Here is a 15,718-nt window from a genome sequence, read left to right as displayed (position 1 = left end):
CCACCAAACCTGTTCTGCATAAGAGTTAGTTTGTGAAGGTAAGTGAGCGGAGGGCGCCGAACGTCCTCTTGTGGTTGGTCCAAAGGTTCCTGATCAGACCATGGTGACCCCAGCTGCCATTCGAGAAGCAGACCGGACTCCTCAGTTGGTGTTCGGATAGTTGGCTGTCATATCAAAATATTGACAGGCATGCGCGACTTGGTACTCTTGCAGCTGTATGATCCCCGCTTCTGAGGGACGGGTTTGGCTCTGCACGCAGGCGTGAGCGTATTACCGGTGCTGGCCTGATGATTTACCACGTGGAATCTAGCCAACATGGTTCATCTTGTTAGCATACTGTGTGATACCGTATAGGGGGAATGCGCCGATGGCGCAACCTTATTTGGTTATCTGAAAACAACCGTTAGGGCGGCGGGCCAATGATCCTGGCCTTTGTGCCTGGCACCTTGTAGAGGGTGTTTATTTGTACGCTCGCTTGGGCGGGCTTTTATTGTTTGAGGAGCCCCTGGACTATTAGGTCTGGGGGTATGCAATTGAATTGCTGTGGTTTGTATGGTAGGGGGAGATCGGCCATACTGTTGTGCTGGGGCGGCTTTTGACTAAGCGCCTCCCCTCAATGTTTCCGGCACACGCCCAATTGCTTCACTTTGGAAATCCGACATTCTCTATTAGTATGTTTTGCCGTTCTTTTGGGAGTACCGTGAATTTCGCACGGCTGATCGAGTTTGTGGCTTGGGCCGAATAGGCTTGAGCTGTTCCTTGTCCGTTGACCGGACTGGGATTTGCTGAACTTAATACCAGTTTCCCTGATTTGCCGTTTGTGACCATTGCACCGGGGCTTGAGGCTGCTTCTTCGTGTATCCTTCTTGCTGGTTTGGACCGTAGTGGTGTGCGGACGTCGGGTTGTGTGCCTTTGATTTTCCTGCTTAGGTTGAGGTAGCCAGTTTTGCCGCGTGTGCCCTTTGTTAGGGCGGTCAAGTCCGTACTTCTCGGTGGCTAGGATTTTGGTCCACCGTTCTATTAGCAAATCCTGTTCGGCCTTAAGCTGCTCTTGCTTCCTTTGCAGACTCTTTGCAGTGGCTATGAGTCGTTGCCTAAAGCGAACTTTTTCCACTGGGTCTTCAGGCACGCCGAATTCATCATTGTCGAGGTTTACCTCGTCTTCGGAGGGGGGTGTATAGTTGTTCCTCTCCAAGTATCCCACCGTGGCTTGTACGGCCTGCTTGATGGTCGGCTGATCCGGACTGTATTCCTCTTCGGTACTATCCGGATCATCTCCGGGACCGGTATTGATGTGGCGGGGCTTGGAGTGGCGTCGGAGACGCCCATATTTTGCTTTTCCTCCCGAGGGGTTGTCCTCCACTGCCTCGTCGCCGTTGGTTTCTTTCGGAGTGTCCACCATGTATATATCGTTTGAAGAGGTGGCTGTCCACCGCCCTGTGAGCGGTGGCTCCTGTATGTCTCCTGCATCGTCGTCCATACCGTCGATGTCTTTGAAGTCAAAGTCGAGCACGTCGGTTAAATCATCAATCGTGGCGACAAAGTGGGTGATGGGTGGGCAGCGAATCCCTTCGTCACCTACTTCCCACTCAAGCCGGACATAGTTCGGCCCGGAGCCTCCTGACAAAGAGAGAGACTTCAATGAGTTTAGCATGTCACAAAGGGCGAGTGCTGAAAGATGTCCACAGCGGTAAACTCCATTACTGGAGCCCAGCCTAGCTCGGCTAGCTGGCTCGAGAGTGAGCGGACCAGGACCAACAGCCGGATATGAGTCCGGGGGCCCAGGGTTATAGGTCTCCATAGAGGTGAGACCCACATTCGGCTCCACCGCCGATAAGTGTGCGGCCTGCGGGGCGGGGTCCAGCCCTCCGTCCATAGGCAACGCAACCTGCCCTGGATTTAGTTCCAAGGCTGCTTCGAGGATGATGTCCCGGGCACTATCCGACAACAGGTCTAGGCCGTGCTCGTCGTGGCTGTCCGACGCTCCTGGCGCAGGCTCAGAGATACCTCTCCGTGACCATAATCATTAACTTCCTCTCTAGCCGGTGCAGGCACCACAGAAACATCTTCCTGTGCTGCACTACTCTCCGGTTCAAGAGGGGGTTGTTGGAAATATGCCCTAGAGGCAATAATAAAATAGTTATTATTATATTTCCTTGTTCATGATAATCGTTTATTATCCATGCTATAATTGTATTGATAGGAAACTCAGATACATGTGTGAATACATAGACCACAACATGTCCCTAGTGAGCCTCTAGTTGACTAGCTCGCTGATCAATAGATGGTTATGGTTTCCTGACCAAGAACATTGGATGTCATTGATAACGATATCACATCATTACGAGAATGATGTGATGGACAAGACCCAATCCTAAGCATAGCAAAAGGTCATGTAGTTCGTTTGCTAGAGCTTTTCTAATCTCAAGTATCTTTCCTTAGACCATGAGATTGTGCAACTCTCGGATGCCATAGGAATGCTTTGGGTGTATCAAACATCACAACGTAACTGGGTGACCATAAAGGTGCACTACGGGTATCTCCAAAAGTGTCTGTTGGGTTGGCACGAATCGAGACTGGGATTTGTCACTCCGTATGACAGAGAGGTATCTCTGGGCCCACTCGGTAATGCATCGTCATAATGAGCTCAATGTGACTAAGGAGTTGGCCAAGGGATCATGTGTTACGGAACGAGTAAAGAGACTTGCCGGTAACGAGATTGAACGAGGTACGGGAATACTGACGATCGAATCTCAGGAAAGTAACATACCGATCGACAAAGGGAATTGTATACGGGATTGATTGAATCCCCGACATCGTGGTTCATCCAATGAGATCATTGTGGAACATGTGCGAGCCAATATGGGTATCCAGATCCCGCTATTGGTTATTGGCCGGAGAGATGTCTCGGTCATGTCTGCATGGTTCCGAACTCGTAGGGTCTACACACTTAAGGTCCGGCGACGCTAGAGTTGAAATTGTATGTGGTTGCTGAAAGTTGTTCAGAGTCCCGGATGAGATCCCGGATGTCACGAGGAGTTCCGAAATGGTTCAGAGGTGAATATTTATATATGGGAAGTCCAATTTCAGTCGCCAGAAGGTTTCGGGGTTATCAATATTGTACCGGGACCACCGAAAGGTGTTCCGGGGTCCACCGGGTGGGTCCACCTACCCCGGGGGGCAGGTGGTCTGAATATGGGTGAGAACCAGCCCCCTAGTGGGCTGGTGCGCCCCCAAGGGCCCAAGGTGCCTAGGGTTGGAAACCCTATGGGGTGGGGGCGCTTCCCACCTGCTTGGGGGGCAAGTCTCCCCCCTTGGCCACCGCCCCCCTCTAGATGCATCTAGGGGGGCCGACCCCTCTTCCCTTTCCCCTATAAATAGTGACGGGGTGGGAGGGCAGCCGCACCCCTTCTCCTGGCGCAACCCTTCCCCCCTTCCAACTCCTCCTCCTCCTCCTCCTTTGAGCTTGGCGAAGCTCTTCCAGAGAACCACGAGCTCCACCACCACGCCGTCGTGCTACCGGAGTTCTCCCTCAACTTCTCCTCTCCCCTTGCTGGATCAAGAAGGAGGAGACATCCCAGGGCTGTACGTGTGTTGAGCGCGGAGGCGCCGTCTGTTCGGCGCTTGGATTGGATCTTCTGCGATTTGAATCACCGCGAGTATGAATCCATCAACAACGTTCTTGTAACACTTCCGCTTAGCAATCTTCAAGGGTAAGAAGATGCTCTCTCTCTCTCTCTCTCTCTCTCTCTCTCTCTCTCTCTCTCTTTGCTAGCATCTCTTAGATTGATCTTGGTGACACGTAGGAATTATTTTTAATTATTACTACGTTCCCCAACATCATGGAACTCCTGGACTCTGGAGGAATGCCTTGTGTGCCATCAAATGTCACAACATAACTGCGTGATCATAAATGTGCTCTACAGGTATCTTCGAAGGTGTCTATTGAGTTGGCATGGATCGAGACTGGGATTTGTCACTCCGTATGACAGAGAGGTATCTCTGGGCCCTCTTAGTAATACAGCATCACAAGAAGTTTGCAAGCAAAGTGAGTAAGGAGTTAGTTACAGGATGATGTATTATGGAACACATAAAGAGACTTGTCGGTAATGAGATTGAACTAGGTATGGAGATACCGACGATCGAATCTCGGGCAAGTAACATACCGATAGACAAAGGGAACTACGTATGTTGTCATAAAGGTTCAACTGATAAAGATCTTTGTAGAATATGTAGGAACCAATATGGGCATCCAGGTCCCGCTATTGGTTATTGACTGGAGAAGCATCTCGTTCATGTCTATATCATTCGCGAACCCGTAGGGTCTGCACACTTAACGTTCGTTGACGATATAGTATTATATGAGTTATGTATGTTGGTGACCGAATGTTGTTCGGAGTCCTCGATAAGATCACGGATATGACGAGGAGCTCCCGAATAGTCCAGAGGTAAAAATTGATATACGTGATAATTGTGTTTGGTCTCCAGAAGGGTTCCAGAATTCACCGGAAGGGATTTCAGATGTTTCCTGAAATGTTCGGGTATGAGAACACTTTATTTGGGCCAAGGGGTAAAACCCACGGGGCTTTAGGAAGGTGCAAAAGGTAGTTTCACGGAGGCCAAGGGGCCAGACGCGAGGGACCCTGGCATCTGGGGCTAGACACCAAGGACCCTGGCGTCTAGGTCTTGGAGTCCGAGAAGGACTCTTGCCTTGGGGGCTACACCGACTTTGAGGAGGCTCTTTCTCCAAGAAACGGCCCCAAGGCCCAAGCCGTGTGCCGGCAACCCCGCCCCCTCTAGTTTATCATCCGTCTAGTTTCCGTTGTGCTTGGCGAAGCCCTGTGAAGATTATTCTTCACCACCACCATCACCATGTCGTCGTGCAGTCGGAACTCATCTACTACTTCGCCCCTCTTGCTGGATCAAGAAGGCGAGGACGTCATCGAGCTGAACGTGTGCTGAACACGGAGGTGTCGTATGTTCAGTACTTGACCAGGACGGATCGTGAAGGTGTACGACTACATCAACCTATTGATAAACGCTTTTGATTAGCGATCTTCAAGGGTATGAAGATGCTCTCCCCCTCCCGTAGCTATGCATCTCCATGGATAGATCTTGCGTGTGCATAGAATTTTTTTGTTTTCCATGCAACATTCCCCAACAGTGGTATCAGAGTCAGGTCTATGCGTAGATGATATGCACGAGTAGAACACAAAGGAGTTGTGAGCGGTGATGTTCGTAGTGCTTACCACCAACGTCTTATTTTAAGTCGGCGGTATTGTGGGATGAAGCGGCCCAGACCAACCTTACATGTCCACGTACATGAGACCGGTTCCACCGACTGATGCAACTTGTTTTGCATAAGGTGGCTGGTGGGTGTCTGTTTCTCTCACTTTATTTGAATCAAATTTGACTATGGCCGGTCCTTACAGAAGGTTAAAACAGCAAACTTGATAATAACCGTTGTGGTTTTGCGTAGGTTAGAATGGTTCTTGCTAGTTACCCATAGCAGCCACGTAAAACTTGCAACAACAAAGTAAAAGACGTCTAACTCGTTTTTCCAGGGTATGTTGTGATGTGATATAGTCAAGACGTGATTTGATATATGATGTTGTATGAGATGATCATGTTTTGTAATATCGACAACCGGCAGGAGCCTTAGGGTTGTCTTCTAATCATTGTATGACCTGTGTGTTAATCATTAAGCGCCATATAATTTCTTTACTTTATTGCTAAGCGTTAGCAATAGTTGTAGAAGCAATAGTTGGCGAGACGACCCTGAGGCAACGATGGAGATCAAGGTGTCATGCAGGTGACGATGGAGATCATGACGTTGCTTTGGAGATGGAGATCAAAAGCACAAGATGATGATGGTCATATCATGTCACATATTTTGATTGCATGTGATGTTTATCCTTTATGCATCTTATTTTGCTTAAAACGACGATAGCATTATAAGATGATCGCTTCACTTAATTTCAAGATAAAAGTGTTCTCCCCGAGTATGCACCGTGTTGGAAATATGCCCTAGAGGCAATAATAAATTGATTGTTATTATATTTCCTTGTTCATGATAATCGTTTATTATCCATGCTAGAATTGTATTGATAGGAAACTCAGATACATGTGTGGATACATAGACAACACCATGTCCCTAGTAAGCCTCTAGTTGACTAGCTCGTTAATCAATAGATGGTTACGGTTTCCTGACCATGGACATTGGATGTCGTTGATAACGGGATCACATCATTAGGAGAATGATGTGATGGACAAGACCCAATCCTAAGCCTAGCACAAGATCATGTAGTTCGTATGCTAAAGCTTTTCTAATGTCAAGTATCATTTCCTTAGACCATGAGATTGTGCAACTCCCGGATACCGTAGGAGTGCTTTGGGTGTGCCAAACGTCACAACGTAACTGGGTGGCTATAAAGGTACACTACGGGTATCTCTGAAAGTGTCTGTTGGGTTGGCACGAATCGAGATTGGGATTTTGTCACTCCGTGTAAACGGAGAGGTATCTCTGGGCCCACTCGGTAGGACATCATCATAATGTGCACAATGTGACCAAGGGGTTGATCACGGGATGATGTGTTACGGAACGAGTAAAGAGACTTGCCGGTAACGAGATTGAACAAGGTATCGGTATACCGACGTGATCTTGACGTGAGCACATGCCTTGACGTGATCTTGAAGGTGTTCAAGATGGATCAGTCAAAGAAGGAGTTCTTGCCTGAGTTGTAAGGTATGAAGTTAAGACTTAAAGCTCGACCATGGCAGAATAGAGAGAAAGGAACGAAGGTCGTCCCCTATGCTTAAGACATAGGCTCTACAGTATGCTATGCTGTGTACCGCACCTGAAGTGTGCTTTACCATGAGTCAGTCAAGGGGTACAAGAGTGATCCAAGAATGGATCACAGGACAGCGGTCAAAGTTATCCTTAGTAACTAGTGGACTAAGGAATTTTCTCAATTATGGAGGTGGTAAAAGAGTTCGTCGTAAAGGGTTACGTCGATGCAAGCTTAACACCTATCCGGATAGCTCTGAGTAGAGATACCGGATACGTATAATGGAGCAACAATTTAGAATAGCTCCAAGTAGAACAGTTATTTGGAATAGCTCCAAATAGAGCGTGGTAGCTGCATCTAGGAGATGACATAGAGATTTGTAAAGCACACACGGATCTGAAAGGTTCAGACCCGTTGACTAAAACCTCTCTCACAAGCAACATGATCAAACCTAAAACTCTTGGGTATTAGTCACATGGCGATGTGACCTGTGAGTGTTAATCACATATCGATGTGAACTAGATTATTGACTCTAGTGCAAGTGGGAGACTGTTGGAAATATGCCCTAGAGGCAATAATAAATTGATTATTATTATATTTCCTTGTTCATGATAATCGTTTATTATCCATGCTAGAATTGTATTGATAGGAAACTCAGATACATGTGTGGATACATAGACAACACCATGTCCCTAGTAAGCCTCTAGTTGACTAGCTCGTTGATCAATAGATGGTTACGGTTTCCTGACCATGGACATTGGATGTCGTTGATAACGGGATAACATCATTAGGAGAATGATGTGATGGACAAGACCCAATCCTAAGCCTAGCACAAGATCATGTAGTTCGTATGCTAAAGCTTTTCTAATGTCAAGTATCATTTCCTTAGACCATGAGATTGTGCAACTCCCGGATACCGTAGGAGTGCTTTGGGTGTGCCAAACGTCACAACGTAACTGGGTGGCTATAAAGGTACACTACGGGTATCTCTGAAAGTGTCTGTTGGGTTGGCACGAATCGAGATTGGGATTTTGTCACTCCGTGTAAACGGAGAGGTATCTCTGGGCCCACTCGGTAGGACATCATCATAATGTGCACAATGTGACCAAGGGGTTGATCACGGGATGATGTGTTACGGAACGAGTAAAGAGACTTGCCGGTAACGAGATTGAACAAGGTATCGGTATACCGACGATCGAATCTCGGGCAAGTACCATACCGCTAGACAAAGGGAATTGTATACGGGATTGATTGAGTCCTTGACATCGTGGTTCATCCGATGACATCATCGTGGAACATGTGGGAGCCAACATGGGTATCCAGATCCCGCTGTTGGTTATTGACCGGAGAACATCTCGGTCATGACTACATGTCTCCCGAACCCGTAGGGTCTACACACTTAAGGTTCGATGACGCTAGGGTTATAAAGGAAGTTTGTATGTGGTTACCGAATGTTGTTCGGAGTCCCGGATGAGATCCCGGACGTCACGAGGAGTTCCGGAATGGTCCGGAGGTAAATATTTATATATAGGAAGTCCTGTTTCGGCCATCGGGACAAGTTTCGGGGTCATCGGTATTGTACCGGGACCATCGGAAGGGTCCCGGGGGGCCCATCGGGTGGGGCCACCTGCCCCGGGGGGCCACATGGGCTGTAGGGGGTGCGCCTTGGCCTACATGGGCCAAGGGCACCAGCCCCTAGAGGCCCATGCGCCAAGATATAGGAAAAAGGGGAGAGTCCTAAAGGGGGAAGGCACCTCCGAGGTGCCTTGGGGAGGATGGACTCCTCCCCCCCTCTTAGCCGCACCCCTTCCTTGGAGGAAGGGGCAAGGCTGCGCCTCCCCCCTCTCCCCTGCCCCTATATATAGTGGAGGGGAGGGAGGGCATCCATACCTGAGCCCTTGGCGCCTCCCTCCCTCCCGTGACACCTCCTCCTCTCCCGTAGGTGCTTGGCGAAGCCCTGCAGGATTGCCACGCTCCTCCATCACCACCACGCCGTTGTGCTGCTGCTGGATGGAGTCTTCCTCAACCTCTCCCTCTCTCCTTGCCGGATCAAGGCGTGGGAGACATCGTCGAGCTGTACGTGTGTTGAACGCGGAGGTGCCGTCCGTTCGGCACTAGGATCATCGGTGATCTGAATCACGACGAGTACGACTCCATCAACCCCGTTCACTTGAACGCTTCCGCTTAGCGATCTACAAGGGTATGTAGATGCACTCTCCTTCCCCTCGTTGCTAGTCTCTCCATAGATAGATCTTGGTGACACGTAGGAAAATTTTGAATTTCTGCTACGTTCCCCAACACACCGTTGCTAAAGTTCGTCGTTTCGAAGCATCTCGTGATGATCAGGTGTGATAGACTCTACGATGACATACAACAAGTGTAAGGCAGTTTTGCGCAAGCAGAATACTTAGGTTAAACTTGACGAGTGTAGCATGTACAGACATGTACAGTCATATAGTAGATATGATCAACATGAAGATGTTCATCATTGAAGACTACTTCATCTCACTGATGATCAGACATGGTTAGTTTATATGGATCATGTACCATTTAGATAACTTGAGGGTATTAATTTAAGTGGGAGTTCATTAGTAATTTGATTAATTGAACTTAATTTATCATGAACTTAGTACTGATAGTATTTGCAAATCTATCTTGTTGATAAATGGCATGTGCTACTATTCCGTTGAATTTTAATGCGTTCATAGAGAAAGCTAAGTTGAAAGATAATGGTAGCAATTACACGGATCGGGTCCGTAACTTGAGAATTATCCTCATTGCTGCATAAAAGAATTATGTCCTTGATACACCGCTAGGTGATAGAACTGCTACAGGAGCTGACGCAGGCGTTGTGAACGTCTGACAGGATCGATCTGATGACTACTCGATAGTTCAGTGTGCCATGCTTTACGGCTTTGAACCGAGACTTCAATAGCATTTTGAACGCCATGGAGCATACAAGATGTTCCAAGAGCTAAAATTGATATTTCAAGCTGATGCTTGGGTTGAGAGATATGAAGTCTCTAACAAGTTCTTTAATTGTAAGATGGAGGAGAACAGTTCTGTCGGTGAACACGTAATTAGAATGTCTGGGTACCACAACCACTTGACTCTGCTAGGAATTAAGCTTCCCGATGAGTGTGTTATTGATAGAGTTCTTTAATCACTGCCACCAAGCTATAAAGGCTTCATGATGAATTATAATATGCAAGAGATGACGAAGACGATTCCCGAGCTCTTCGCGATGCTGAAATCGGTGGAGGTAGAAAATGAAGAAGGGTTCTCATGTCACCTTTCTTTTCAGCTCCCCTTCATCCAACCTTCCTTGTATGATAATAAATCAACTTAATTTAGTTATCTTCTAAACCAGTTCCACTATAATTACTTACCAAACTTTGGATCAAATATAAGGTAATTCATTGGCAGAATCCGATGATCATTTATTTACACAATTACATTATTAGACAGGTAAATCACAAGCCGACGTACTTCTCTATACTACTTAAAAAGAACGTAAGGTTCTCAATTCACCTTTATTTCCATCACCCCTTCATTCAACCTTACTTGTCTGGCAATAAATCAATTTACTTCAATTATCTTCTGAACCAATTTCACTTTAATTTATTTACCAAACTTCAGATTAAAATATAAGATAATTCATGGGCAGAATTTGATGATCATTTATTTATAGAATTGCATTATTATAGACAGATAAATCACAAACCGACGTACTAGAAAATTTATATCCTGTTGCAATGCATGTACATTGTTCTAGTCAACGACAAATTGTTCTAGTCAACGACAAAAGAAAAATGGTAGTAGTAGTTCTACGAAACCCTAACCGGTAGTCGTCTCGTTTTTGTGTCCTGGGGTTCTCCCACGAAGGCGATGTCACGGGAGATCGATCGAGGAAGACCGGGGCCGCGTCGCCGTTGAACGCACGGTACGCGCAATCAAGGGGTATCTACATCGGCCTCATCTGATATTGCGTGAGTGCCGTGACCGATGACACGCACAACAGTAGCGCAGTTGGACATACGTCCGTCCGCCTCACACGCCTCCTCCGTGGCCTCGCTTTTTGAGTTGTCCGATTTGCCGTCCTACGTATAGCGTCCATGCGTGCATAGCAAGAGCATGGCGCGGGGCCCGTGGAATCTTTACGAGAGCCTGCCTACACGGCTACACCCTACATTCTATAGCATATGACGCTTCTCTGTAACGACCAATAATGCTCTTCTTGCTCGATGCCAATATGTCGTTCCGTCCGTTTTCGCGGTGTATTTCAAAAGATGCATGGGTAGACTTCCGTGTGAGTACATGGTTGTACGTTGCCGTCGGGTAAACTTTATTATTGACTTGCGTCGTACTTAAAGGCAAAACGTATGTACGTGTCCCATTTCGGTTTTCCAAAGGACAACATGGATCGAGCACCACCAAATTGTACAACATGCTGGCTGAATAGCTGAAGGACCAACACAATCAAAGAGTTCACAAACAACACCATAACTCCACAGGCCTGCCAACATGCATGGCTGCCTCGTTTAGTCCTTCAGTTTTAACTGTTGTCAACAGCGGTCTAAAATAACAGTTTGAACAGTCAACACTGCTCACCAGGATCGATCGGCCAGAAATGCCTTGCCGGCCGGCCCACCACAAATTGCACACCAGTGGAGCAGTACTAGTAAATTGGAGGTAATAGCACTACAAGTTCCTAAACTTGCATGTCAGGTGATGGTTTGGTCCTTAAAATTGAAAACGTAGATTATTTCATCCCTCAACTTGTCATGGATGTGCAAATTTAGTCCAGGGCCAATCAAAACTTGCCAAGTGGATGTCAAGTGGCCTGGCTGGTCAGCGCGCGGCATTTTGCACTTAGACCCCTAACTTATGTGCTTCGCTGGCCGCCATGCTGCGCCCCGCTTCAACATCCCGGGCCTCAACCCCTCCGCTGCCGCCGCCAACGCCGCGGGCAAGATCTCCTCCACTTACGGCCTCGGCGAGCCGATGTGCTTCCTCTACATGCACGTGGTCAAGGCGCGGGACCACCCGGCCGTCTCCCCCACCGGCTCCATCGACCCCTTCGTCGAGGTCAAGCTCGGCAACTTCAAGGGCACCACTGCCGTCCTCGCCGGCCACCACAGCCCTTCCTGGCACCAGGTCTTCGCCTTCTCAGCCACGCACCTCCAGTCGCATCTGCTCGAGGTCGCCGTCAAGGCCAAGGATCTCGCCGGCGGCGACGACATGGTCGGCTGCATGGCTTTCGACCTCTCCGAGGTGCCGGTCCGCGTGCCGCCGGACTCCCCGCTGGCCCCTCATTGGTACAGGCTCGAAGGCAAGCCCGGGGAGAAGCTCCACCGCGGCGAGATCATGCAGTTGGTCTGGCTCGGGACCCAGGCCGATGAGGCGTTCCCGGAGGCCTGGCATTCCGATGCGCGTGGGGCGGCTGGTCCGTCGGCCGTCGCCTCCACGCGCGCCAAGGTATACTTCTCGCCCAAGCTCGTGTACCTACGCGTCGCCGCCGTCGGGGCGCAGGACCTAGTGCCCCACGACACGTCGCGCGCCCCATGAACGCATCCGTCAAGCTGCAGCTCGCCGGGCAGGTGCGGCGCACGCGCTCGGGCGGGACGCCGGTGACGCCCAACCCGATGTGGAAAGAGGAGTTCATGTTTCTCGCGTCGGAGCCGTTCGACGAGCCCTTGCTCGTCACCGTGGAAGACCGCGTCGGGCCAGGCCGCTGCGAGCCGCTCGGGCGCATTATGCTGCCCCTCAACGCCGCAATGCCGCGCCATGACCACTTCGGCAAGCCCGTGGAGCCGCGCTGGTACAGCCTTGCGCGCCCCAACGACGAAGGCGAGAAGAAGGAGGGCAAGTTCGCGAGCACGATACAGCTTCGGATGTCGCTGGACTTTGGCTACCATGTTCTTGACGAGTCGACTTACTACAGCAGTGATCTCCAGCCATCATCAAAGCACACCCGGAAGCCGAGCATTGGTATCCTTGAGGTGGGGGTTCTAGATGCACGCAACTTGATTCCCATGAAGGCCAAGGATGGTCGCAGCACTGACGCTTACTGTGTTGCCAAGTATGGTCCGAAATGGGTGCGCACAAGAACTATCATGAACACCCTGAATCCCCAGTGGAATGAGCAGTATACCTGGGAGGTGTTTGATCCTTGCACTGTGATCACAGTGGTGGTGTTTGACAATAGCCAGATTGGGAGCAAGAATGGTGATGCCCGAGATGAAAGTATTGGCAAGGTCAGAATTCGTCTCTCGACACTGGAGAATGACCGGGTGTACACCCATTTCTATCCTTTGCTAGCTCTTAAGCCAAGTGGCCTCAAGAAGACCGGGGAGCTGCATTTGGCTGTGCGGTTTACTTGCACGGCATGGGTGAACATGATGGCAATGTATGGCCGTCCGCTGCTGCCGAAAATGCACTACTCACAACCAATATCAGTGATGCAGTTGGACTACCTGAGGCACCAGGCGATGCAGATTGTTTCGACAAGGCTTAGTCGTGCTGAGCCTCCTCTGCGCAGGGAGGTGGTCGAGTACACGCTCGATGTGGGCTCGCACATGTTCAGTCTCCGGCGCAGCAAGGCCAACTTCTATCGCATCACCTCTTTGTTATGTGGTTTTGCCTCAATGGCCAAGTGGTATGATGGCATCAGGAGCTGGCGAAACCCCATCACAACAATGCTGGTGAACATGTTGTTCCTCATACTGATCTGCTACCTGGAGCTCATCATGCCTATCATCTTCCTCTACATGTTTATGATCAGACTGTGGAACTATCACTTCCGGTCAAGGCACCCACCACACATGGATACCAAGCTATCGCAAGTAAACTGCGGGTTGATTCGTCACAAAGGCAGGGGGCTAAGTGCAAAATGCCGGGCGCTGACCAGCCAGGCCACTTGGCATCCACTTGGCGAGTTTTGATTGGCCCTGGACTAAATTTGCACATCCATGACAAGTTGAGGGATGAAATAGTTCACTTTTTCAACTTCAAGAACCAAACCATCACCTGACATGCAAGTTCAGGGACCCGCAGTGCTATTACCTCGGTAAATTGGCATAGTAGTACTATTAGTACTGGCCAGTACTGACTGCGGCGCTACAAGGCCAGTTGGCAGCAGCATCTCCACCTGCACTGCCATTACCTCGGCAGCAAAGTTTGGAGCATACAAATTGCCGAGCGACAGGAACACTACCAGTACCACAATAAGCATTCGCATCCTACTTTACCACGCCACCACCACCACCCTCACTCAGTCTCAGTCTGCCGAGCGAGCGCCGAGACGAGACAGCAGCACTACAAAACACAACGTCAGCTAGCTTCCGGCCGACTCATGCCGGAGAAGCCTCCGCCGCTCGGGCGCCGTCCGACGGCCTCGGCGAGCTGGGTCCGGTCCCTCCACTGCAAGTCCATGGCGGCCGATGACGTCGCTGCCAACGTCGCGGCACTGCCAAAGAAGTCGCACCTCCTCCTCCGGTCGAGCTGCGCCAGCTCCGGCGACGCCCAAAGGGACGTCTCCTCGTGCAAGCCCAAGCTCAAGTCGAGCTCGAAGACTAGTTCGGCGACCAAGAAGCCCAAGGCGGCGAAGTCGACGTCCGTGCCGCCGTCGCCTCCTCTCAGCCCGCTCGGCCCGCTGCCGGCGCTAACCGAGCTCCCGGCGGGGCACTCCTCGCGGCAGGTGGTCGAGATCATCTTCCTCTCGTCGTGGTCTCCTCTCCCGCCGGCGCCGGCCGCCCATGCCGGCGGCGCGTTCTCGGGGGAGGTGGAGATGCTGTTCCGCGTCCACAACCAGGCGCGCGCCGTGGCGCGCTTCGAGGACTACCGCGCCGCCGTGCGCGCCCGGGCCGGCGGCGCCTCCCGCAGCGCCGCCGACGGCAACGAGATGATGCGCTTCTCCCCGGCCCCGCCGCACGGGTGCTCCTCCTCGGACAGCGCGTCCCTGCGCGTCGTCCGGACCTTCGACGGCAGCGGCGGCGCGCACGCCAGCGGGCGCGGGCCGCAGACCGGCCGGCGGGCCATGTTCCTGTGCAGGGTGATCGCCGGGCGGGTGGCGGAGGGGGCATGCTCCGAGGCCGCCGGCAAGGAGTACGACTCCGTCCGCGGCGGCAAGGGCGAGCTGGTGGTGTTCGACCGGCGGGCGGTGCTCCCATGCTTCCTCATCATCTACAAGCTGTAAATAAACAATGCCCAGTCCAGTAACCTCTGCCGCTAATATTGATTTTGGCACTCACTCCCGTGTTAACCATCAACTGCATGCATGTAGTAATAGTTCTGATTCTTGGTAAATCCCCGTCGATCCGATCACGCACCCAGGCGCAGCGGTTAGCAGTTTAAGGCATGTACAGTGCTGTACCACTTGGTGCACCTGTAGTGCTGTACTATGCAAGTGTGTCTATGCTCGCCTTGCGTCCGGGCGCGGGTACGTGCAGCGGGCCACTGTGGCAGTCGCACTGTGGTTGGTTTATTCCCAGGAGTTGTCGTGTTTGATGGGGAGGGGGAGGCTTTTTAGGCTTTCGCCTTGAGGTAAGACAAAGGGAATGGAACGGCCGGCGTCGCGTCGCATCGCATCGCATCGTATCAGTGTCATCAGAAGGGAGCGCGTGTCTGGGAATGGGACGCCGTGCCGCTGAACCGGGAAGGGGATGGACCGATGCACGGCTGATCGGCCTGTGAGTGTGAGCCGGGGCAGGCGCGTTAAAAGGAGGAGGCGTTTGCGTTTGGCACTGCTCGTCTTGTCTTCAATTCAGGCGTCTCTGTTAGGCCAACTCAACCGCACGACCTCAAGCGGACGTCCGGATTGGCCGGATTTTGTCCGTTTGGGACGTCGATGGGTTCGCTCATGTCCGGCTGTGTCCGTTGGGTCGTGTGTGCGCCACCGCACGACCGCACCCCAAATCATGTCCGGGGTG

General features: G+C 50.8%; 1 protein-coding gene and 1 pseudogene across 1 annotated transcript; both read left to right on the top strand.

The window, feature by feature from the left end:
* Nucleotides 1–11,708: 11,708 nt before the first annotated feature.
* LOC123137697 (FT-interacting protein 3-like) lies at nt 11,709–13,732 on the top strand (annotated as a pseudogene).
* A 235-nt stretch (nt 13,733–13,967) lies between these two features.
* On the top strand, nt 13,968–15,113 carry LOC123137698 (uncharacterized). The gene has a single exon (XM_044557533.1). It carries the CDS (start codon nt 14,143–14,145, stop codon nt 14,983–14,985), a length of 843 nt encoding a protein of 280 aa, XP_044413468.1. The 5' UTR covers nt 13,968–14,142; the 3' UTR covers nt 14,986–15,113.
* The last annotated feature ends 605 nt before the right edge of the window (nt 15,114–15,718 follow it).

The sequence above is a fragment of the Triticum aestivum genome, chromosome 6B, assembly GCF_018294505.1.
Source record: "Triticum aestivum cultivar Chinese Spring chromosome 6B, IWGSC CS RefSeq v2.1, whole genome shotgun sequence".
Taxonomy (NCBI): domain Eukaryota; kingdom Viridiplantae; phylum Streptophyta; class Magnoliopsida; order Poales; family Poaceae; genus Triticum; species Triticum aestivum.
The sequence above is the reverse complement of the archived record's forward strand: the minus strand, read 5'-3'. Positions and strand labels throughout refer to the sequence as shown.